Source organism: Hippocampus comes, unplaced genomic scaffold (genome assembly GCF_001891065.2).
Source record: "Hippocampus comes isolate QL1 unplaced genomic scaffold, H_comes_QL1_v1.1 scaffold155, whole genome shotgun sequence".
In the NCBI taxonomy this organism is placed as follows: domain Eukaryota; kingdom Metazoa; phylum Chordata; class Actinopteri; order Syngnathiformes; family Syngnathidae; genus Hippocampus; species Hippocampus comes.
Genome location: NW_017804967.1, coordinates 469,397 through 489,994, shown reverse-complemented (window position 1 = coordinate 489,994; position 20,598 = coordinate 469,397). Strand labels below are relative to the sequence as shown.

General features: G+C 40.5%; 5 protein-coding genes across 8 annotated transcripts in view; 3 read left to right on the top strand and 2 right to left on the bottom strand.

The window, feature by feature from the left end:
- Window positions 1–2,426, top strand: part of enkd1 (enkurin domain containing 1) — a 3,729-nt gene extending 1,303 nt beyond the window's left edge. For 2 of the 3 annotated variants that reach the window (XM_019888002.1, XM_019888011.1), the window contains 6 exons: window positions 1–80; window positions 155–321; window positions 591–734; window positions 1,435–1,568; window positions 1,647–1,783; window positions 1,989–2,426. The exon at window positions 1–80 is cut by the window's left edge and continues 145 nt beyond it. In XM_019888002.1, the coding sequence (XP_019743561.1) occupies window positions 1–80; window positions 155–321; window positions 591–734; window positions 1,435–1,568; window positions 1,647–1,783; window positions 1,989–2,149 (823 nt within the window). In that variant the 3' untranslated portion in view covers window positions 2,150–2,426. The remainder of the gene's footprint in view (window positions 81–154; window positions 322–590; window positions 735–1,434; window positions 1,569–1,646; window positions 1,784–1,988) is intronic. The other variant, XM_019888020.1, reaches the window with a different exon arrangement.
- A 595-nt stretch (window positions 2,427–3,021) lies between these two features.
- polb (polymerase (DNA directed), beta) lies at window positions 3,022–8,427 on the top strand. Its single transcript, XM_019888295.1, has 14 exons — window positions 3,022–3,240; window positions 3,541–3,598; window positions 3,836–3,902; window positions 4,334–4,408; window positions 4,499–4,557; window positions 4,804–4,853; window positions 4,941–4,992; window positions 5,068–5,122; window positions 6,079–6,151; window positions 6,235–6,305; window positions 6,385–6,471; window positions 6,594–6,661; window positions 6,753–6,892; window positions 7,618–8,427. Exons 1-14 carry the CDS (start codon window positions 3,180–3,182, stop codon window positions 7,710–7,712), a joined length of 1,011 nt encoding a protein of 336 aa, XP_019743854.1. The 5' UTR covers window positions 3,022–3,179; the 3' UTR covers window positions 7,713–8,427.
- Window positions 8,428–9,615: 1,188 nt separating this feature from the next.
- Window positions 9,616–11,627, top strand: dynll1 (dynein, light chain, LC8-type 1). The gene is made up of 3 exons (XM_019888319.1): window positions 9,616–9,730; window positions 10,296–10,434; window positions 11,208–11,627. Exons 2-3 carry the CDS (start codon window positions 10,303–10,305, stop codon window positions 11,343–11,345), a joined length of 270 nt encoding a protein of 89 aa, XP_019743878.1. The 5' UTR covers window positions 9,616–9,730; window positions 10,296–10,302; the 3' UTR covers window positions 11,346–11,627.
- Window positions 11,628–11,640: 13 nt separating this feature from the next.
- On the bottom strand, window positions 11,641–14,043 carry rpl6 (ribosomal protein L6). Its single transcript, XM_019888307.1, has 7 exons — window positions 14,025–14,043; window positions 12,820–12,966; window positions 12,641–12,739; window positions 12,300–12,443; window positions 12,157–12,205; window positions 11,905–12,089; window positions 11,641–11,823 (listed from the first exon to the last, which is right to left on the bottom strand). The coding sequence occupies exons 2-7, from the start codon at window positions 12,964–12,966 to the stop codon at window positions 11,671–11,673; spliced, it is 777 nt and encodes a 258-aa protein (XP_019743866.1). The 5' UTR covers window positions 14,025–14,043; the 3' UTR covers window positions 11,641–11,670.
- A 1,259-nt stretch (window positions 14,044–15,302) lies between these two features.
- On the bottom strand, window positions 15,303–19,980 carry acaa2 (acetyl-CoA acyltransferase 2). 2 transcript variants are annotated; one of them, XM_019889191.1, is made up of 11 exons: window positions 19,949–19,967; window positions 19,832–19,910; window positions 19,083–19,249; window positions 18,691–18,819; window positions 17,961–18,077; window positions 17,724–17,871; window positions 17,207–17,382; window positions 16,861–16,990; window positions 16,703–16,773; window positions 15,948–16,102; window positions 15,303–15,866 (listed from the first exon to the last, which is right to left on the bottom strand). In XM_019889191.1, the coding sequence occupies exons 2-11, from the start codon at window positions 19,845–19,847 to the stop codon at window positions 15,785–15,787; spliced, it is 1,191 nt and encodes a 396-aa protein (XP_019744750.1). In that variant the 5' UTR covers window positions 19,848–19,910; window positions 19,949–19,967; the 3' UTR covers window positions 15,303–15,784. The 2 variants fall into 2 exon arrangements, with proteins under 2 accessions (XP_019744750.1, XP_019744744.1); XM_019889185.1 differs by having other exon boundaries at window positions 19,832–19,980.
- Window positions 19,981–20,598: the final 618 nt, after the last annotated feature.

Below are 20,598 nucleotides of genomic sequence, written 5' to 3'. Positions count from 1 at the left end.
TCTGGAGAAAGGGCAGACAGGCGTCATGAGGGAGCTCCTAAACATAGATTGTTTTCCTGCCACAGAGATAACCAAACCCAGTAAGCCACTCTCTTCTCATATTTGGACTTTTGGTTTGATCATGCCAACTGCTTCATAATGTTTTGTCCCTCAGAAGAGCCAGAGTTTGACTTTCGCAAAGACAATATCCGACGGCTTCGAGACATCCAGAGACGTTGCAAAGAAGTGCAAGCTGAGAAGTCTCGTTCCACTCCAGTCAAAGCTCTGTGGACTTCAACTAAATACCACAACATCCAATCCAAATTCATGATAGACTTACAGGTGACGATTGCTTCTATTAAAAAGTTAGAACAGCACACAAAAGACAGGGATAACTCCATTCTGTCATCCATCTTCCATACCACTTATTCTCACTACCTTCACGCGCCTGCTCGAGCAGAGATCCCCAATCACCAGTCTGCAACCCGGTACGGGTCTATGGGCCGTTTGGTACCAAAAAGCAAAGATATCAACCGCCTCCACAACTTGAGAATCACTCCATGAATACAATTGATGTAGATCACTTTTCATCCCTTTTTGTTTTTGTGCAGGCCACCGGTCCGGTTGTGAAACCACAGTGTCAAAACTTTCTAAAGGGTCACTCAAAAAATAAAGTACCACCAAGACCACACTCAAGCCCTGCTGCTGTGACCTTGCGTCACTCTTGCACACCTGAACAGGACAAGAATTTGCAAGTAAGAAAAGCGAATTATGTAGATTTCCGAAATGTAGTTTACGAAGAAATAATGCATCAACTCAACTAAATTTCCACACCCAAACCATTTTCTTTATTTGCTCTATTTGCTGTATTGAATTCATGTTCCCATTTTTAGCACTTTTAATCTCTAAAATGCAAACTTTATTAAACGTGAGATTTTTTTCCCCTGTCCTTTCACTTCAGCATGAAGAAGGTATAGAATAAACATGTGCATGTCAATAAATTTGAATATCATTGAAGTAGTTCATTTTCATTATATCAGTTGATAAAGTGAAACTCATGTGTATTGATTCAACGCAAAGGCAAGTACTTTTCAGAAGACCAATCCCTACCTAAACTCTGACTGTTAAAAAAATGTGTTGTTTCTCATGTAATATTCTAATTCCTTGGGTGGTAGGGAGGCAGAAATAGGAATGGAGATGTAGGGTAGGTCGGTGAGAGGGTAGGTAGGTATCAAGGCTAAGGACGCTCCTGTAAGATTTTATTTGCTTTTTAATTTCATTTGACTGTCAGGTGGCGACAACAACATCTTTGAGACTGAATTATAATACAGTACTGTAGATTATCAAGTTCCGGTCCTTGTTTTACAGTGGACCTGGAGTTCTTATGTATTTATTCATTTGCTATTCGGGCCTGTAGCGCAATGTGATTTAGTGTGTTTGTGCATTCATTTGTAGGTGAACGGTCAAAGCATAAATTTCATTAAATATAATGCAAGGGCAGCAGGACAGACTATGCAGAGGTCCCAGTCACTGACGAACCTGCGGGATAAACCAGTGCCCAGTGCTGTCAAAGGTCAGGTGCCACACTAGTAAGTCAACTTCTACACGAATAATCAACCTATAGTCATTTTTTGCCACAAACACTGACACGGTTTTGTTTGACACAGCATAGAAGAGAGGAAGAAGCAATGGCGTAAAGAGGAGGAGGAGGCAAGGAAGAAGAAACTTATTCCATCTGTTCCTCCTGGTCACACCTTAATGGCTGACAGTGACAGGCAGGAAACTCTGAAGACCCTCAAAGAGAGTATGTTTTTATTCTATAGGTTTCAGTGTGTTTTAATCAATTTAAATGTGTTTCAAGTGTGTGTGAAGGATCGCACAACTGATGAAACATTTTCTTTATTTTGTGGATTTTCACCGATTGTGGCTTCGTCTGGAACTAATTCCCCCGTGATAAACAGTAGTTCACTGGATAGTTTGTCTTTTGAAAACTGATTTTCTCTTCACAGGCCATCGCTCATTGGTGACGGAGCTGCTGTTGCTTCCTCTCAAAGCAGACAATCTGAGTGTTCGTTTGCGGCGCGCTCACCTTGATAGAAGACTTTCTGAGATCGAGGAAGCCATCAAAATCTTTTCCAGGGATAAAGTTTATGTCAAAACAAATTCCTAACCCCTAAAGAGGACGGGATGGGACATCCACCTGCTAAAATTTTTAAGAGTTGATTGTGACTTGGGTGTTAAATAATGCAACATTGTACTGTATCATGTGACCTTTTGTATAATGATAGTGTTTAAAAAGTTATGTTTTTTTTATCCTGAAAGGTGGCAAATCATACCAGCTACGGAATGACAAAAAAAAAAAATCCACATTTCTACCGGATTGTATGATTCTGTTTAGGAGAAAAATGCACTCAACTATTTAAAAAATGACTGTACTGTGTGTGTGTGTGTGTGTGTGTGTGTGTGTGTGTGTGTGTGTGTGTGTGTGTGTGTGTGTGTGTGTGTGTACAGCTATATACTGCTACTTTTCACAAAGATATGATGGTCAATTCAATCCTGAAATGTTGATATAATCGACCTTGTAGCACAACATTAATATTTCAGCCCATTGTGTTGAGAATTGTAATTCCATTTGATTCAGATGAAACTAAATACAAAATACTTGGAACAACATTTTGTTGCTAAACTTATTTGAAACATTTTGTATATAATACCTATTTTTCTAACAAACGTTTCGTAGATTAAATGATAGTGTGTACTCTTATGTTGGCTGAGAGAGCTCATGTTCATGAAAGGTTCCCCCATTGAAAAAGTGTTATTTTACCTTTGAACGTTTCTTTTCTTTAATGAATTGTTTCAATGATACGAACCTGTTTTTACTGACTGTAAAAAGCACAAAAAAATAAACAGCGATTTCAAAGTCGAAGAAATTGATTTTTTTTAATGATAACAATCAAAACTATTCAAAAACCGAAACTTGTCTGTCCTGATACTGTACTACTGTACGTAGCTAGTCAACATCATACGTAATTTCCGCCCTCACTACGTGTCCCCCCGCTCCCGAGTATTTCATTCTCATTGTCCACATAGCTTTTATGCTAGTCAGAAACTAGCGCTCTACAAAGACTTTCAATGTTTTCTACGCGCGTCTGAACTCGTTAGTATTTTAACCGGACGTTTGGAAATTTGACGACTCCGCCATGAGCAAGAGAAAAGCACCACAAGAATCTTTAAACGAGGGAATAACAGACTTTCTTGTCGGTATGTTGGGGGGCGCTAACCACTGAGTTGTGCTAACGTTAGCTACACTGACATCTGTGTGTGTGTTACGGGAATAAAAGAACGTTTGCATACAGTGAGCTAAACTGCAAAAGCTCCGCGAAGATTGTCCTTTGGAAGCCGTGTTGTGTGTGTATGATGGACAAAATTAAATTGTAAACTGATCTAGTTACCGTCGAAACACGATTTAAACACCCCCAGTCTGCAGGCTACCGTCTGTTAAAGGGACACGATACTGTAGTCGCTAAAGGGCAATAAAATATTTTTTTCTTGTGTTTCTAGAGTTGGCCAACTACGAGAAGAACGTTAACAGGGCAATTCACAAGTACAATGCTTACAGGTAATTATAATTGTCAAGACTTAAGAAGTAAATGGCTGTTTCCTGATTTGCATGATTTCCCATGCAATCTGAATATGGTCATTATCCAAGTCCTTGTCTTTTGTTGCGATCTATCATCACAATGAACCTTTTTATCATATAATTAAAGCACCGCATGTATTTACGAACGGAGGATTTATTTTTGTGGGTTCTATTAGTGTGCCGTGACGATTTTATTGATGTTTCTTTTATGTTCAGGAAAGCAGCGTCAACAATTGCCAAATACCCGCAAAAGATTAGGAATGGCGAAGAAGCCAAGAAACTGGTACGTGCGTGCACTAAAAAGGGTTGTGGTATCATTTGCAGAAATAGTGGAGTTTAAAACTGATTCACTGCCAGCCAATGAAGAGAATTTTGACTTTTCCAAGACTCACAGGATAGTCTGCTCAATGATTTTTTTGTCCCAAATCTACCAAATGAAAGAAAAGAATCTCTCCTTTTACTAGAAAAATACCATCAGGAAAGTACTGACCAAAGGCTGTGAATATTTACGTACATCATGTTATGTCTTAGTTTTTATTCTTCAGAAACTGGCTGAAATTTAAAAAAATTAAAAGTTGACAATATCTTTCTGTGGTTTTATGTGTTGTGTGTTTTGGGAAAATGCTGTAACATAGCAAAATGTGGAAATCTAATGGCTATGTCACGAGTGTGCTCTCCGCTATTGTTTTCATATTGCCATAAATGTATATACAGGAAGGCGTTGGTGCTAAAATAGCTGAAAAGATTGATGAGTACTTGCAGACAGGAACCCTACGGAAACTGGAAAAGGTGAGGTCATGGAAAGCACATTTCATACGGTGATGGCTCAATAATATCACAAACTTCAGTAACTCAACCTTTATTCTCGTTTCTCTTCAGATTCGAAACGACGACACCAGTTCTTCTATCAATTTTCTTACAAGAGTAACTGGAATTGGGTATGAGTCTATAATGACAAATACAAGCTCATACAAATTTACAATCACAGTTGACCAAAGAAATGAGTGTTGCTAAATATTTCAGCACTCCAAATAGTTTGTAGGCGTGTGTGAATGGTTGTCTGTCTTTATATCGACTGTGTTTGCCAAAGCCAGCTGGCATAGATTCCAGCTCACTCACGATTCCTAAACGGAATGAAAGCTATAAAATAGTAACCAAGTTCTTTTCTTTGGTGTTCACTTTAGCCCGGCTGCCGCACGGAAGTTTTTCGAAGAAGGCGTGAAGACTCTTGAAGGTTTGTCGAGCGCGTAACTTGTTCGATGTCAAGCTGTGGGATTCATTTTGGATGTGTGTTCATTTTCTTTTCATTTTGTGTATTCAGATTTGAAAAAGATAGAAAACAAGCTTAACCATCATCAACAGATTGGCCTCAAGTGAGTTTTGCTGATATATCAAGCCTTCAATACAAAACTCTTGTGTTGATAAGTGGATCATTTTACCCTATTCAGGTACTTTGAGGACTTTGAGAAAAGGATTCCACGAGCTGAAATGGAAAAGATGGAGGTGATTTTTTTTTTTTTGGTTATTTTTCTTAAGAGCTCGTTCCATCCATCCATTATCCGAACTGCTTTATCCTCACGATGGTTGCGGGCGTGACGGAGCCAACCTCAGCTGTTTTGGGGCAGTCGGCGGAGTACAGATAACCAACCAGTCACACCTAAAGATGATTAACCTACCGTGCATATTTTTGGAATGTGGGAGGAAACCGGATTACCTGCAGAAAATACATCCCCCAAAAATAATTTGAAATATGATTATCTGAATAACTACATGTCCTAAAATCAAATAGTGTCCATGTTAGAAAGATTTATTCATCAAAATTCCAACAACACAATCAAATGGATCGATTTCACAAAGCTTTTGAAATTTTAAAGTGCTTTTCAGTTGTCGTATTTATTTATTTTTAAATATCCTGAAAAGCACAATGCACACTTGACTGCCTGAGCATAACGTGCAGTATTCTAAATTTGTCAATGCATTAAAATGCAATTAATGCATTTCAATTGCTAGTCAATGCCATTCTTTGCCCAGGAAAAAAAATACAAATACTGTATTAAATGCAAACTTATATATTTCACACTTACTGTATTTTATCTTCTTTTTGTATGTCGAACCAAGTACAGTAATGAACCATATCAGCACATTTTCGATCGCCAACTTGGCTAATTTCAATCGAGGCTACCACCACTCGTACAAACATACTGAAATTGTCCCTACAAGCGGACAAGGATAGCCACAGTCACTGCTGCCCATTCAATTGTTTTATTTAACAAATGGTAACGATGTCAACAGGCAATAAGCACATCCACAATGTTTTTACATACCATGCTGATTTTGGGCGATGTTTTGAGTGAGAGTGGACTATGTTCACGGACAACAAAATGAGGTGGAATTTTTGGGGGAATAATCAGTTGTTCTCAGGAGACAACAACAAATGATCTAAAATTGCTCTCGTGCAGACACTTATCCTTGGGGAGTTGACAAAGATTGACACTGACTATATCGGAACGATCTGCGGAAGTTACAGGCGAGGTAAAACTGTCCCTGTGGTTTTCTCACTTGACTACGCTGTTGAGTCTTTGCGGCGAATGAGCCCCCTCACTTGAAATTTTCAGGCGCGGCATCAAGCGGGGATATTGATATTTTGCTGACCCACCCGGACTTCACCTCTCAGACTGAGAAGCAAGTAAGCCTGTTACCCAAATGCAATGCAGTGTGTTGCCCTGTTGTTAAACGTAACCTTTCTTTTTAAACTGACTGTTCAGCCAAAGCTCCTCCACGCTGTAGTGGAACATTTGGAGTCGATTGGCTTTGTGACCGACACTCTCTCTAAAGGCGACTCCAAGTTCATGGTGAGACCCCCTGCTTGCGCTCCTTTCACGTGTTCAGTGTGACTGCTCATGCGGTTAGCAGCGTCAACGCGTATGTGTCCGTGTACACATGAAGCACATGATGACAGCCCTGTTTTCTCCAGGGAGTCTGTCAGCTGCAACAAGGAGATGAAGATGAGGAAGAATACCTTCACAGGCGCATTGATATCAGGTGCTACTTGGATTTATATTCCTCCCTGTGCATGTTTTGATTGTAGGCATTTTTTATTTGGTTAACACGGTTGTCTTCCCACTACCTCAAGGTTGATCCCCAAGGACCAATACTACTGTGGCGTTCTCTATTTCACTGGGAGTGATATCTTCAATAAAAACATGAGAACTCACGCTTTGGAGAAGGGCTTCACGCTCAATGAGTACACCATACGACCACTTGGGGTCACTGGTGAGTCATCACTGGGCTGCTTTCATACCCTTTGTTTGCTTCAGTCGTTCGCAGCAGTTTACTTTTTTTACACTATGTGGGACCTATAAAAATACCAATGCCATGCCAAATTTGAACCATTGAAAAAATTTAATCCAGTTCCCCAAAACACCAAAATGTGTTGTGAAGTGTTCTTTACAAATGATCGCATGAAAAACATAATTAAAATGTAATTCTACATTTTACTTTGTAAAACAAAACAAAAAAACTGAGTGAATGACATATTTATATGGTTGCAAATAAGTAAACATTTGTTGACACTTTTTTTTTTGTTTTGTTTCAATTCAATAGACATTGTGCTGCTCCATATTGGGGGCTGTGTAATACAGACATAGAGAATAAAAAAATCCGTAAGAGCTCAAGACAGCTCACTTGTATCTCAAGGGCCTCTGCATATAAATCTGCACACTTTCCTACATATCAAACACTGGACTTTTCCCTCCATTTTTATCTGCGATGGACAAAATTCCTGCTTTTAAATCCAGCTGGTCACATTTCTGCTGTGTCATCTTGCCTCTAAACATCAACACCAAGAGAGGCAATCAAATGCTTTTTTTTTTTTCCCCCCAAACCGTGATCTACTTTTCAGTACTCTAAAGTAAACCGTTGGAACGATTGTTCGTGTCGGGGTTGTGTGATCTTTACCATTTAACTAACAATCGTTCCTCTTTGTGGCTTTGTTGTAGGTGTAGCAGGGGAGCCTCTGCTGGTGGATAGTGAAAAGGATATCTTTGATTACATCCAGTACAAATACAAGGAGCCGAAGGATCGCAGTGAATAAAGACAAAGACGACTTTTAAGTATTGAAAATGTGGCTTTGGGGACACATCAACCAGCATGCAGAGGTGAAGTTTATTTAGTGGTGTCCTCTCGACAAAGATCAACTCCTCCAATCCGAATCACATTTTCTGTGTATTGGCAATCCACTCTCTGTCATCAGGTTTATCTGCATTGGCACATGCAATGGATAGCTTTAGATTTGTATTTAATAGAACATGCCAGTGCAGTTCTTAAATATGTGTGTGTGTGGGGGCGGGGGGGTTGCTATTATGGTAAAAATATGAAGACAAGCATTTGTTTATGGCTGCTGTACTAGTGGTCACATTTGTATTATATTTTCAGGGCAGTTATAAATATCGGTAACTACTGTAGTTCACTGTCAGTGAAATGCTGCAGTATCATTTTCTTCTGAGCAACAATTCTAAATTCAGGAGAGTCTTGAATGGCTAAAAAAAAATAAAGACTTTTAGAAAAAAATATGTCCTTGGCTGTACTTATAATAGTACTGGTATATCTACATACTCTATATATGAGAATATGTACCGGTAATGTAAATTCCCCACACAATGGCTGTAAAGTCTACATACCCCTGTTCAACTGTAAGCTTTTTGTGAATTTAAAAACAACATAAATCATTTCAAAACTTTTTTCCACCTTTAATGTGACCTATTACCTGTACAACGCCATTGGAAAATACAATATTTAGTAAAACTAAACAGAGAACGTAGTTGCACAAATGTGCGTGATCACATTCAAACTCATGTTCGGGGGTCTCAAACGCCGGTCCTTGAGGGCTGCATTCTTGAATGTTTCAATCTCTCCCTGCTGCAACACACCTGATTCAAATGATCACCTCATCAACAAGCCCTGCAGGAGCCTGTTAATGATCATGATCATTTGAATCAGGTGTGTTGCAGCAGGGAGAGATGGAAAACATAGGTGAAAATGGCCCTCTTGGACCGGAGTTTGAGACCCAAACGGCATGTTATTGGGGGGGGGGGGAAACACAGCTGCCACTATTTAAAATGCCTTTGATTAGCCCCAAATAAAATTCAATTGTTCTAAGTTGGTGTCATGGGACAAAAATACATTTTCTTACGTGCATTCGGGAGATTTCAAGTATGTTTTTGCAAAATGGAGCCGGGCTTGGGTGATTTTCTTTGTACAATATTTTGTGCAATTTAATAATAACTTTACGTCATAGCACAGACATATCAATAAGATCATGTGTACTTTAACAGCGAGACCAGCATTAGCTATAAATGTCCTTCAAGGTTGCTGTTGGCCTCTTGGACTACAAAAAAAGTCAGGAAAGTCCTACTAGAACACATTGGAGTTGAATGTGATTGATAAATTCACCCTGTGCAAATTCATTGGAATATATCCGATTTTTCTTTTTTCTTTTCCCTCTTTTTTTCTTACAGGAGAGTATTGCATTCGCTTCGGATTGTTTTTTTTCCTGAGTAATTTCTTTTAGATTGGTGAGGCTTTGTATTTTTGAAGAGTTTTCACTATTTTTTTTTCAAGTGACTACAAAATGATTTCGGGTTAAGTCGTTAATTTATGCCACAAAACCTGGCGTTTGAACAAAAGTGTGGAGTATTTTTGTGTCTACTGTTCCTCCACTTACATTCCTTATGGACACCTGCGTTGGTTAGAAGCTGATGAATTAAGCATTAAAAAAATCAAATATTGAATCAAAAATCTTAATGTCGCGTAGAAATTATATTCGTATTACAACGGTTGTCGTCCAAGACTTGCCAGTGGTTTCCTAGGCAACGATGGGCCGCAAGGCATGACGGTCTGAAATAAAATGCAGGGAGAAAAACCAGAGAGACGGCCCGCTGTGAGCCAATCGCGGCGCCTCTTGCGGTGACATCAGCCAATCAGCGCGACGTAGCCTCAGCGCCCGAGCGCTACACACCCACCTTGACTCTCGCGTGCACCGCTTCGAATGAGTTGGACGCTACTGGACTGCTTCTCGGTGTAGACCTAATCAAGCACCAAAATAACAGACTAGTAGGTGAATTTAAGAAAATTAACCGCGATTATTTAGAAGAATTATGCATTTTAAGGCAGTGTGCTTTTTAAAAAATCTGTTTAGTATCGGGACGAATGCACAGCTTGATATCGCGGTACAATCAACAGCTCGTCCATTATAGCTTAAGGCACGTAGCCATGTGATGCTAGCTTTTTCGTTCAAATATAGCTTTAAATGTATATATTCCATACCATTTGCTCGTGTTGCCACTACATGCTGCTTTGGTTGGCGTCGGTGCATTTGATGCATGAACGTCCCTTCGGCGTCAACAAGGTCGGCTACGTCAATTGTTTTTGTTTTGTTGATTTGCGCGATTAGAAAAATGTTAAATATTGCTCGCGCGTCTCCATAGAAACAACTGAGCGCGCGCATCCACTCACACCGCCAATGGTGGAAGTTATGCAATCCCAATGGAAATAGCACGTCCAAATATCCCAGTGCCGAGTCTACTACTGTAGTCCTTATGTAACGACAAATTGGTCGGTAATATCACAATGAAGTAACACGTAATAAATATATTGTTTTGTTGTTGTCGTCTCCCAGGGCGACCATGGCAGACAGGAAAGCTGTAATAAAGAATGCTGACATGTCCGAGGACATGCAGCAGGACGCCGTGGAGTGTGCCACCCAGGCCCTGGAAAAGTACAACATCGAGAAGGACATCGCTGCCTACATCAAGAAGGTGCAAAACCATGGCCAAGACGCAATTTGGCTCCATTCCTGAATCTCCCCCCCAAAAATGCCCCTTTGAGCCCTGCAAATTGCTGTACACAACTTGCCCAAGGCCTTTGGGTCTGATTAGGTTATTCTTACACGTACAAACGAACAAATCGTCTGAATGGAAATATTTGATTACATGTCTAAGGCGTATTGAAATTCAGTGTGGCTTCATTTGATTTGGCTTATACTACACATGTCCAAGGTAATACAAAAATGTTAAATGACAGGTTGGCATGAGCCTAACGTGTTTAACCCTCAATTCAAATACACATTCATCCAATTGATTAAAAAAAATTCAAAGTAATTGATTTCATCTTGTCAGAATTTTAGTTTACTGTGATATCTGAGTAAAACGAACTGGTTTTCATAAGTTGATTGAGAATTGGGTATCAAGCTATTGAATGATGTCATTTACTGAGGGACACATTGTACTTAACATTATGTAATAAACTTGATTCATCATGCATAATACAATTAAATTTCAGCGAACCGGCATAATGCAAGGACTGTCATCTCAATAAGGGATGTCTATCAACTTTAAAGGATTAATGAAGTCCCAAAAATACTGCCTTTGTTCCTATACACCATAAGTCACGGGTTCTTTGTAAAATTGTAAAGTAGCCACGCTCTTTGTTTCACAGCAATGTGCACCCACTCATAGTGCACACATTTAATCAAAACTTATGCAAAGATTAAAGTACACAGGGTGGGCTTTTAACTCTGTGTTCTTCTTAGGAGTTTGACAAGAAATACAACCCGACCTGGCACTGCATCGTGGGAAGGAACTTTGGCAGCTACGTGACTCACGAGACCAAACATTTCATCTACTTCTACTTGGGCCAGGTGGCCATCCTGCTCTTCAAATCTGGTTAAGAAGAGCGCACGCACACTTCGAAACACACTTACAACTACAACACATTACTGACTCGACAAAGGCATCCATTCCGAGGCGGGGGTGGGGACGCTGCCTTTTTTGTGCTTTCTATTTTTGTTCTGAGGATTAAAATAATGTGGCCATCTAAAAATAAATATTTATTTTTGTCTGTTACATTACGTCTTTTTTAATGAACATTTTGTGTTCTGCATTCAGTGCCTGTTCATTAGTGTGTACTTATAACTTATTAATCAGTTCATGATTTAGACTGTAAAATAAAATGTCCAGACCAAGTGGCCGCAAGATTCACTTTTATTAACACGCTTAGAAAACCAGCTTGTGGGGAAACACGCCGTTAGACAAGCAGAAGGTACCACGCAGGTATCCTTTGAGCTGGGGAACTTTCTTGATAAGTGGCAGAAGCTGAGAGTCCACAGCTTTCTGGTCCTCCTTCCTCTGCTCTGTCAGCTGGTACTTCTACACACATGCACGAGGGGGTGTAATTAGCAATCTGCTCAAATTGTTGGGACAAATTCGACCAGGTCAGAATTTATTTACCTCCTTCTCAGTGTCAAAGATCTCCCCCTCCTGGTGACGGGGTCTCTTCAGCTTCTTCTTCTTGAAGTAAACATCATTGAGCGTTTTAGGGATTTTCATCTCGGTGATGTCCACTTTGGTGGTGGTGGCAATGACAAACTTCTGATGAGCCCTGCGCAGGGGGACTCTGTTCAAGACGAGGGGGCCTTAAAAAAAAGCCGAGGGGATTAACAGCTGTACTTATATTTTTAAATTGATGCTGCAAACACATACCAGTGACAAGCAGAAGACCGCTTGCGAGCTGCTTCAGGAAGACCACACGCTACAAGAAATGAGGATCAAGAGGAAATAGGAGGTTCAAAACTGGCAACTGAAAATTTCATCGTAGTTGTCTATCATACCTAATAAAGACCTACCTTCCCACGGTGGCGACCGGTGAGCAGGATGAGGACTGTGCCCGGTGTGATGGAGGAGCGCAGCCGCCTCCTGTGCTGGCAGAAAGGCTTCTTGCCGTGGCTTTTCAATTTGCGGGGGACGTCCTCTGTGGGGTAGTATCGGGGCTGCGCCAACACGGGGTGGGGGGTGTTAGCCAATGTCACAAATGCAGCAGGAAGGATATGTGGCATTTACTCTTGTCTCAAAAAGTTAATCTTTGTCTTATGGGTGAAAATACAATAATTGTTCCCCTCAAGCTTGCTTTTTCTTGACAGACTTTTTTTTTTTAAGTACAGGTAACGTTTTAACAGTGTGTACGTACCATCTTGCGCAGCTTGACAACACGGGTGCCTCCATTCTTATCACCGCCAACAGTCTTGACAACTGTGGCTCGGGGCCTGACTTTCAGCTTCTTCTCCACCTGGTAGCATGACAGGGTCATATTGTAATTCGTTCGACATCATTCGGCAACCTGGATTTATATTGGCGAGTGCCCCGCACCTTTGTCTCAGTGGTCTTGGTCTTCCTCTTGTACATAGCACGACGAGAGTACATAGCCGAGCGGGAGTAACGGCCGATGCCCCGGGCCAAAACCGGGTTACGGCTCTTGCGCTCCTTCTTTACTGGCTTTGCGTCTCCCTCTGCCATCTGACACAGTAACACACACTTGTCATCAAAGTGCATCACAGTCAACATATACTTGTCCATGGAATACTAATTTCAAATGCTGTTTAGAAACTGGTTTCATCCACAAGGAAAATTCACTGACTCCGCAGTCTTCACAAAGAAAATACAAATGAAACCAGGCATTAGTAACTGCACAATTACTGGATTTATTTAGGTCGGCATTAATGTGGTGAAAATGTAATCGATGTTGACGAGTCAGTCACCGTGGCATGGCTGGTTAGGTGCTTGCCTCCGGGGCAGTCAGGTAACATTTGCACAACTTGGCCAAACTGTGGTACCTATGCTCATACCTGACTCAAGTTATGCATCTCAGGCCCATTAATGTGCATTAGAATATTTCGTCACTCTCCTTTCAGTTTAAAAGCGTGATCCGAATAGAATAGGGTTGCCAAATCTCGCGACCAGTAACAGAAAACTATTGAAGCAGACGTTTCTCAATCAAATCTCGATCCAAAACTAAACATACAAAAAACGTTATGAGCAAATGGCCGAGGTCACAGCCTAAACGTCTTTTCTAAAACAATAAGTCCACCGATATTATTTGTACAACGCCTCACAGGCATGTCTGATAGCTAAATGAATATAATGTTCCCACTCAAGAAATGACAACTTGGACAAGCCACGCCAATGAGCAAGTTGCGCTAGCTTGAAACTTTCTAAGCAACCCTCAGAGAAGCTACTTGAAATGCCACAAGGGCTCTATTAGAATTGTTCAACAGGGTGACACACACATATATAGATGCACAACCACAGACTGAACGACACCAGGCACAGCAAACACGTTTCTGTTAGCCAGTGGCATTTAGCCGACATTAGCTCGAGTCAGCGGCCTCTGACGACCGATACATCAAGCGGTATATTCTCATCATCGTGGCGTGTGAATATGTAATACTAACATAGGGCACACTGTCTAAACAATTAGATTCATTTTGTCGTATTTAAGAGCATACCATTGCTTCAGTAACGTGGATTAAGGTGGATTTAATTCATACAGACACACGAATACATGAAAACCTTACCTTGGCTAAAAAGAAAAGAACGTCATCCGGGAAGTGACGCATATAAGGACGCAGCGTGATGACGTAATCGGAGCGTGTTCTGGTCCTTGTAGTTTCACCTCGAAATTGAGACGATTAAACATTGTTCAGGAAAAGTGGACCGCATAATTGTGTCATCAACGTTTGAATTTGAATTCCTAATACGTGTTATTATTTTTAGATCAACATTCATAGTTGTTTTTAACCCATTTAATCCCACCGGTCACATTTTTGAAGGACAACGATGATTTAATGTACAGGGCTCTACATTTTTTTTATTACTGATGACTTAAAAGGGCTACCAATGACACCTGATTTTGACTTTGAAGTGTCTGGGAAAATTGGGGATTAAATGGGTTTATATGAATTCTTGAAATGTTTTTTAAACACAGAATTGCTATCAATATATTCAAGATATCACATATGAATGTGTATTGATCTCTGTATTTTCTGTCCTTTTGATTTTACCTGTAACTCTCATGGGATAAATTATATTACTTAATATGTAGATTAGGCAGCATCCTGGGCGACTGGTTATGATGTCGGCTTCACAGTGCAGAGTTGCAGGGTTTTATTCCGGCCTTCCTGGGTGGCGTTTGCATGCTCTCCCCGTGCCTGCGTGGGTTTTCTCCCGCATTCCAAAAACATGCACCGCAGGTTAATTGAGCACTCTAAATTGTACCTAGGAGTCATTGCGAGTGTGAAGAATCATTAGTCGATGTGTGCCCTGCGATTGGCTGGCAACCAGTTCAGGTGTCCCCCGCCTACTGCCCGGAGACAGCTGGGATGGGCTCCTGCAAACCTGCGACCCTCATGAGGAGAAACAGATTAAAAAATGGATGGTTGAAAATACTAACTTAATAAGTCTATGTGATAATTGAAATAAATAACGATCGGATGAATTGAAATTTCTACAATTTTAATACCCAAATTCATAATGTATAAACATAGTGTTGTCTCATACACAAATCCATGTAAAACGAGATCTGATCAAGTACAACTGTTGTTCATTTTCCCCCTTCCTTTTGTGCTTAATTTGTGCTTCAAGGGTTATATAAATAAATGACATTTCTAGTGCTTGTCCTCAACAGGGTAGTGGGTCAGCTGGCACCTTTCCCCGCTACTCTACTGTGGGCAAGTCTATAAAAATGGATGGATGGACGGATGGATGGACATTTCACCTTGTGTAAATAAACAATTGTTTTAACCAGTTTATGATTTTAATATACTGAGCTTTTGAATTGGGATAAACCACTGAAAGATTCTTCCCAAAATGTATTTTTATTCAGATCAACTAGCGCAGAAATACAAAATATATGAAGTGTAAAGTACAGCTGATCTGTGGCGGAGTGATCAAAATACAAGGCAAATGTATACTATACATACCATTTATGCATTTTAATATACCCTGAGGTAAAAGCGACACAAATCATCCATTAGGTTGTAATACTAATACAGTTATGTCATTAACTTAAAGTAAGGCAACACCGGACTGCAACATGTATCTACATTATTTTTTGTAAATAGAGCGATGTTGCAAATGGTTAAGAGGAAACCACAATTCGACTGTAAATCATATTGTACTGGACAGTAGGCCTAAGTCTCAGAATAAACCAGGAATCGGTCCTTCCTGCTTATGAATCAAAATGCAATGTGGTGTGTATGTAAGCAGCATTTGTCTGAATGTGATCATGTGATTCAACATTAATGGCATTCTTCTTCTTCACGGTTTGACAGCACATTCAGCACTTTTCAAGGACGATGGCGATTCCTTGACCGCCTCCAATGCAAGCTGATCCGACGGCGTACTTTCCGCCTCGTCGCCTGCCCCCAAAAACAAATAAATCATTCAAAGCCAGATTAAATAACTCCTGATGATATCGCATATTGCCATGACCACGCTACCTGAGTTCATGAACCAGGTGAGCGGTGATGCGAGCCCCTGAAGCTCCGAGAGGATGTCCGATGGCAATAGCGCCGCCGTTAACGTTGCTTTTTTCTGGATCTAGTCCGAGAGCCTTGGATACAGCCAAGTACTGGGGAGCAAAGGCCTCATTCACCTGTTTAAAACATCAACCAGAATTCCGCTTTTAAATAGCGTCCAGTGCGAGACCCTCCTTTGTCAAGCGATAAAAAGACCGCTATCACCGTTAGCTTGCGTTTTCACTCAACGAAGCAAGAACTAACAACAAGCTAACACTTGTGCCTTTCAAAGCGGCCTGTTTTAGTTAGACAAAACAATGTAATTATTGATACTTATGGTAGTTTAACAAAAGCATGGGAACATAAGCATAAGCCACAGGTGTCAAACTCAAGGCCGGGGGGGGCAAATCTGGCCCGCCACATTATTTTATGTGGCCCACAATAGGCAAATCAAACGTGTCAACTTCCATGATGCTTGCTAAAATCTCTACCGAAATGTAAAATTCTCGTATGTAATAAATAAGAGACATATTGGAAGCATTTTCTTGTAATCAAACCCCTCATTACAGTAACTTAAACAATAGTTGAATAAACCTTTATTCTTGATTTTTTAATTTGGTTTCAGTAATAACGGCCCTCAAAGGGAAACAGTAACTAAAATGTGGCCCACGACAAAAATGAGTTTCACACCCCTGGTATAAGCTATATAAATAATGGATGAACTGACTTCGACTGACCTCAACCAGGTCCATGTCACTGAGTGACAGTCCTGCTTTTTTGAGAGCTTCGGTGATGGCTGGAACTGGGCCTGCGCAATTGAAACAACTTCACTGACTTCTTTCATTTCATTTCAAACTAAACGCTTCACTGTACTGTTCACATGAACGCCACTCACCAATTCCCATGATGCTCGGGTCACAGCCCGACACATGATAGGCCACAATTCTGGCCAGTGGAGTGAGCTTGTGTTGACCGAGCGCATCCTCGCTGGCAATCACCACTGCGGCAGCGCCGTCTGACACACCCTAAGGAGCAGCAGATCGTGAAAGTTGACCTTCTCACCTCGTTGATGGCGTATTACCGTCGTGCACATAAAGCAAAGAGAATTCCGCATTAAAACGGCCGCTTTTTTGCCTCAGCATTGGTGAAGCGCAATGGCTAGTTGAACATCAACGGTTTGGATGTATGAAAATGGTCTGAAACATCAGATTGGTAGAGTCAAGATAGTGGCGAGGACTCACTGAAGCATTAGCAGCAGTAACAGTGCCTCCCTTCTTGAAAACTGTAGGCAGTTTGGCCATCTGTTCCATTGTGGTCTGAGGACGAGGGTGTTCATCCTGAGCCATGGACACGTTGCCTTTCTTTGCTTTCACATCAATCGGAGCGATTTCAGCATTGAAGTGGCCAGCCTCATGAGCTGTGGAAAAAAAACAAACATTTTAATATAAACAATATACTTCACAACAAAAGAGTATTAGGGTTACACGGAACAGGAAGATTAAATTGTGACCAAATAAGTTGTGCTGTTACATGTTTAGCACGTAAAAATGTTACAGGGACAGTTGTTCGTCCGTGAAAAAAGTCATGATATTATTAGTTGAGCAAACAGTATTCTTTCGATAAAAAAATTGCAATGCTATAAGAAAAAAGGAATGTTTCCACTCTTCTCGGTTTCATTTGGTGAGTCTTTGAACTATTTTATACAAAATATACATTGCGTGCGTGTGTGTGAAGTGGCAGTCTGCAGATTTCTCTGACCTGCTTTCCACCTCTGCTGCGTCTGGTACGCGTAGTTGTCGCAATCCTCTCGTGTAACCTTGTACTTCTCCGCCAGGTTTTCTGCTGTGATGCCCATTGGGATTTTTACGTGTAGATCAGTCAACCCCGCCCACAAGGTGTCCTCCAGCTGTCAATCAAGGCAGAGGGAGGCTTTATTTAATTAAAAAAAAAAGTTGTTTTGTTCTACGTGAAGTGTAATAGAAAGAGAAAACAAACCTTGAGATCAAATCCAAATTTTGTACCGAATCGGATATTGCGTACGGCATATGGAGCCTGGCTCATGCTCTCGGAACCACCGCACAATACCACCTCAGAGTCCTTCACACAAATCTCCTGAAAACACACATGGCACAACAATGTTTTTTTTTTTCTCTGAGTGGAGAAGAAAGTGCGTGTCTTTTAAATGTATATAAAGTACTTAGCTACAGGACATCCACATTATGAGGATATGCACATTTGTGCAACCACATTATTTCAGTTGTTTATTTTTACATCCACTCTCAAGAAGAAAAAAAACATGAGTTGGGCAGGTTTTAGGCCACATTTCTGATGGAAAAAGTTTGAAATTATTTCTTTTAGTCTTATTTTTACAACAGCCTATCCAGGTGCATTTTAGAATATCGGTAACAATTCAATCAATTCAGTATGTCAAATAAAATAAAATACACATTTTATCAAAGTAATTTTTGTCGCTACTCATGTCATAGTCACATTTTCGAGAGGCTTAATTTGGGGCTTGGAAAATATATAACTTGACTGTAGTCTGTCCTCCTATACAGCATTATGTATATTTTTGTAAAGTCACAGTGGGTATACAGATTTTGCATTCACCCTCATTCGATTGTGTTCCTGTGCCTGATGCAGTATCCAAAGAGTCTTAATAAACAAAAACACTGCTGAGTCATTTTCTTCAGCCTAACATGTGTGTTCTCTGGGTCGCTCTTACCTGAGCGCCATTGATGATGGACTGGAAACCAGATCCACACAGCCTATTGACAGTGAGAGCGGGGACTGGGATGGGAACTCCGCACCTCAGACCAACGTGGCGTGCGATGTAGGGAGCGTCCGCTGAACTCTAGAAGGAATTGAAACAAAAACGTATCATCGGCCACATAGCTCAGTCATTTTTCAATATGTTTGAAAAACAATAAAAAAAACAATTTTTAAAATACACATTGGTATTTTTTTATTGTATCATATTCCTTAAGTGTTCATGCATCTGGCTGAAGTTTTTGTTACAATATCAATAAAAAAATGTAAACAAAATGATCCTATGTGGCCAACGATATGCAACATGTGCATAATTTAATGTGGTTCTCATGTGGAGCAGTGCAACACCTGCATGACGTTCCCGATGATGACACTATCTATGAGCTCGGGTGCCACATTTCCTGCACCCAGGGCAGCCTTGGCCGCGTGCTCGGCCAGGTCTGTTGCACTGTGCTCCTTCAGGACGCCGCCGTAAGTACCGAATGGCGTGCGCTTGGCAGCCACAATGAATACCCCTAGGAAGCAAACAGCAGTGATGTTAAAATAAAATTGGCTAAATTCAGAATTTTGGTCTCCAGGTAGCTATTTTCCAATATTTAAAAAATAATAATTATAAAAATATATCAACATTGAGCAGTATGAAAAAATTGTGACATACTTTTTAGTCAAGAAGTAATTATTGATCATACTATCCACGTCATGGTTTCATGAAATAAAAGGCATACATATACCAATCTTGCACACACACACTCAGACTATAACTACTCGTTTCGGTGTACCCCTCCGCCCCCGATTAATTTGTCCATTTCATTATGATATTCACACCTATATATAATTGAACATGTAAAATAATTTAAAGTTCTGTCAAAGCGGGTGCAGGTGGGATCCTAATTCTTTGAGAATTTGAAATGCATCACAAAGTATTGCTATACGTCAATATCTACCCCTTCATTTTGTCGTAAATTCCATTGATTTTTGGACAGTTTGTATTACACGGACACATAAAATGTCAAACAAAGCCATTGACGAATTTGTTGTCCAAATGCAGATCGGCCGATCCGCATGGCGTTGACTTATTTTTTTTTAAGCATAATTACCTCTGAGCAGTGCCATGATGACAAATGAAAAGTCCAAACTTGTCGGACACACTTTTTGTTCTAGATGTTCTCCTGGAAGCTTCAAATAATGTACTGTTGGGTGCACAGACACCCAACTCGGTATGACCTTTCCCCTACAAAACCAGTGAACGTCCCTGCCACAGATATACACGTACTAAACTGAACAAACACACTAGCGCGCTGTAGCAGCGAAACGATATGCCGACGTAGGGGACATTTTGGAGGTGGCAACATTCCTTTCAAAGGCAATACATATACAGTACATTGAAAGTAACTATTCATTTATTAATTTCACTACTGATTTCATGAATTTTATTTTGTCAACGTCGAAACGTGCACTATAATTACAGAACAATTGACTTAAAATATACGAACTAAAAATGGAAAAAGGCTTTCTAGCAAAGCATAATGCATCAATCCATTGTAGTTATTTTACTCTTTATTTCCAGAGGCCAGGGAATATTTTACATAGTTTATGAAAATGAACATACATCGATATATTTGTGGCCAACCGTATGTAGCAAAATATGCAGGCATCATTATTTCGACACCTTGCCCCCACTAGCTTGGCCGCCCTGTATGCACGCAACTCAAAGTTGCATACCGTATCTACGTTTTCTGTATCTGTGGTTCTTCTTCGTCATTGTAGTCTTTTTCTTCTTCGCTGTCGTCTTCTTTCGGCGATCTCCAAACTGTATTATTACACTGCTGCCATCTATTGGCCTGAAATGATTTCTGTCAGGAGG

Bases quoted from the DNA above. Each gene is read 5' to 3' on its own strand.
- polb (XM_019888295.1), top strand. From the start codon at position 3,180: ATGAGCAAGAGAAAAGCACCACAAGAATCTTTAAACGAGGGAATAACA. The intron at 3,599-3,835 runs GTAATTATAATT...TTTTATGTTCAG, and splicing joins CACAAGTACAATGCTTACAG to GAAAGCAGCGTCAACAATTG. The intron at 4,854-4,940 runs GTTTGTCGAGCG...TTGTGTATTCAG, and splicing joins AGGCGTGAAGACTCTTGAAG to ATTTGAAAAAGATAGAAAAC.
- rpl6 (XM_019888307.1), bottom strand. From the start codon at position 12,966: ATGGCAGAGGGAGACGCAAAGCCAGTAAAGAAGGAGCGCAAGAGCCGT. The intron at 12,444-12,640 runs GTACGTACACAC...GTGTTGGCGCAG, and splicing joins TTGTCAAGCTGCGCAAGATG to CCCCGATACTACCCCACAGA. The intron at 11,824-11,904 runs GTAAATAAATTC...GCATGTGTGTAG, and splicing joins TCTTTGACACTGAGAAGGAG to AAGTACCAGCTGACAGAGCA.
- dynll1 (XM_019888319.1), top strand. From the start codon at position 10,303: ATGGCAGACAGGAAAGCTGTAATAAAGAATGCTGACATGTCCGAGGAC. The intron at 10,435-11,207 runs GTGCAAAACCAT...TGTTCTTCTTAG, and splicing joins TCGCTGCCTACATCAAGAAG to GAGTTTGACAAGAAATACAA.
- acaa2 (XM_019889185.1), bottom strand. The intron at 18,820-19,082 runs GTGTTGCACTGC...AATTCCTTCTAG, and splicing joins TCATCGGGAACGTCATGCAG to AGTTCAGCGGACGCTCCCTA. The intron at 16,991-17,206 runs GTGAGTCCTCGC...GCTGCTCCTTAG, and splicing joins TTACTGCTGCTAATGCTTCA to GGTGTGTCAGACGGCGCTGC.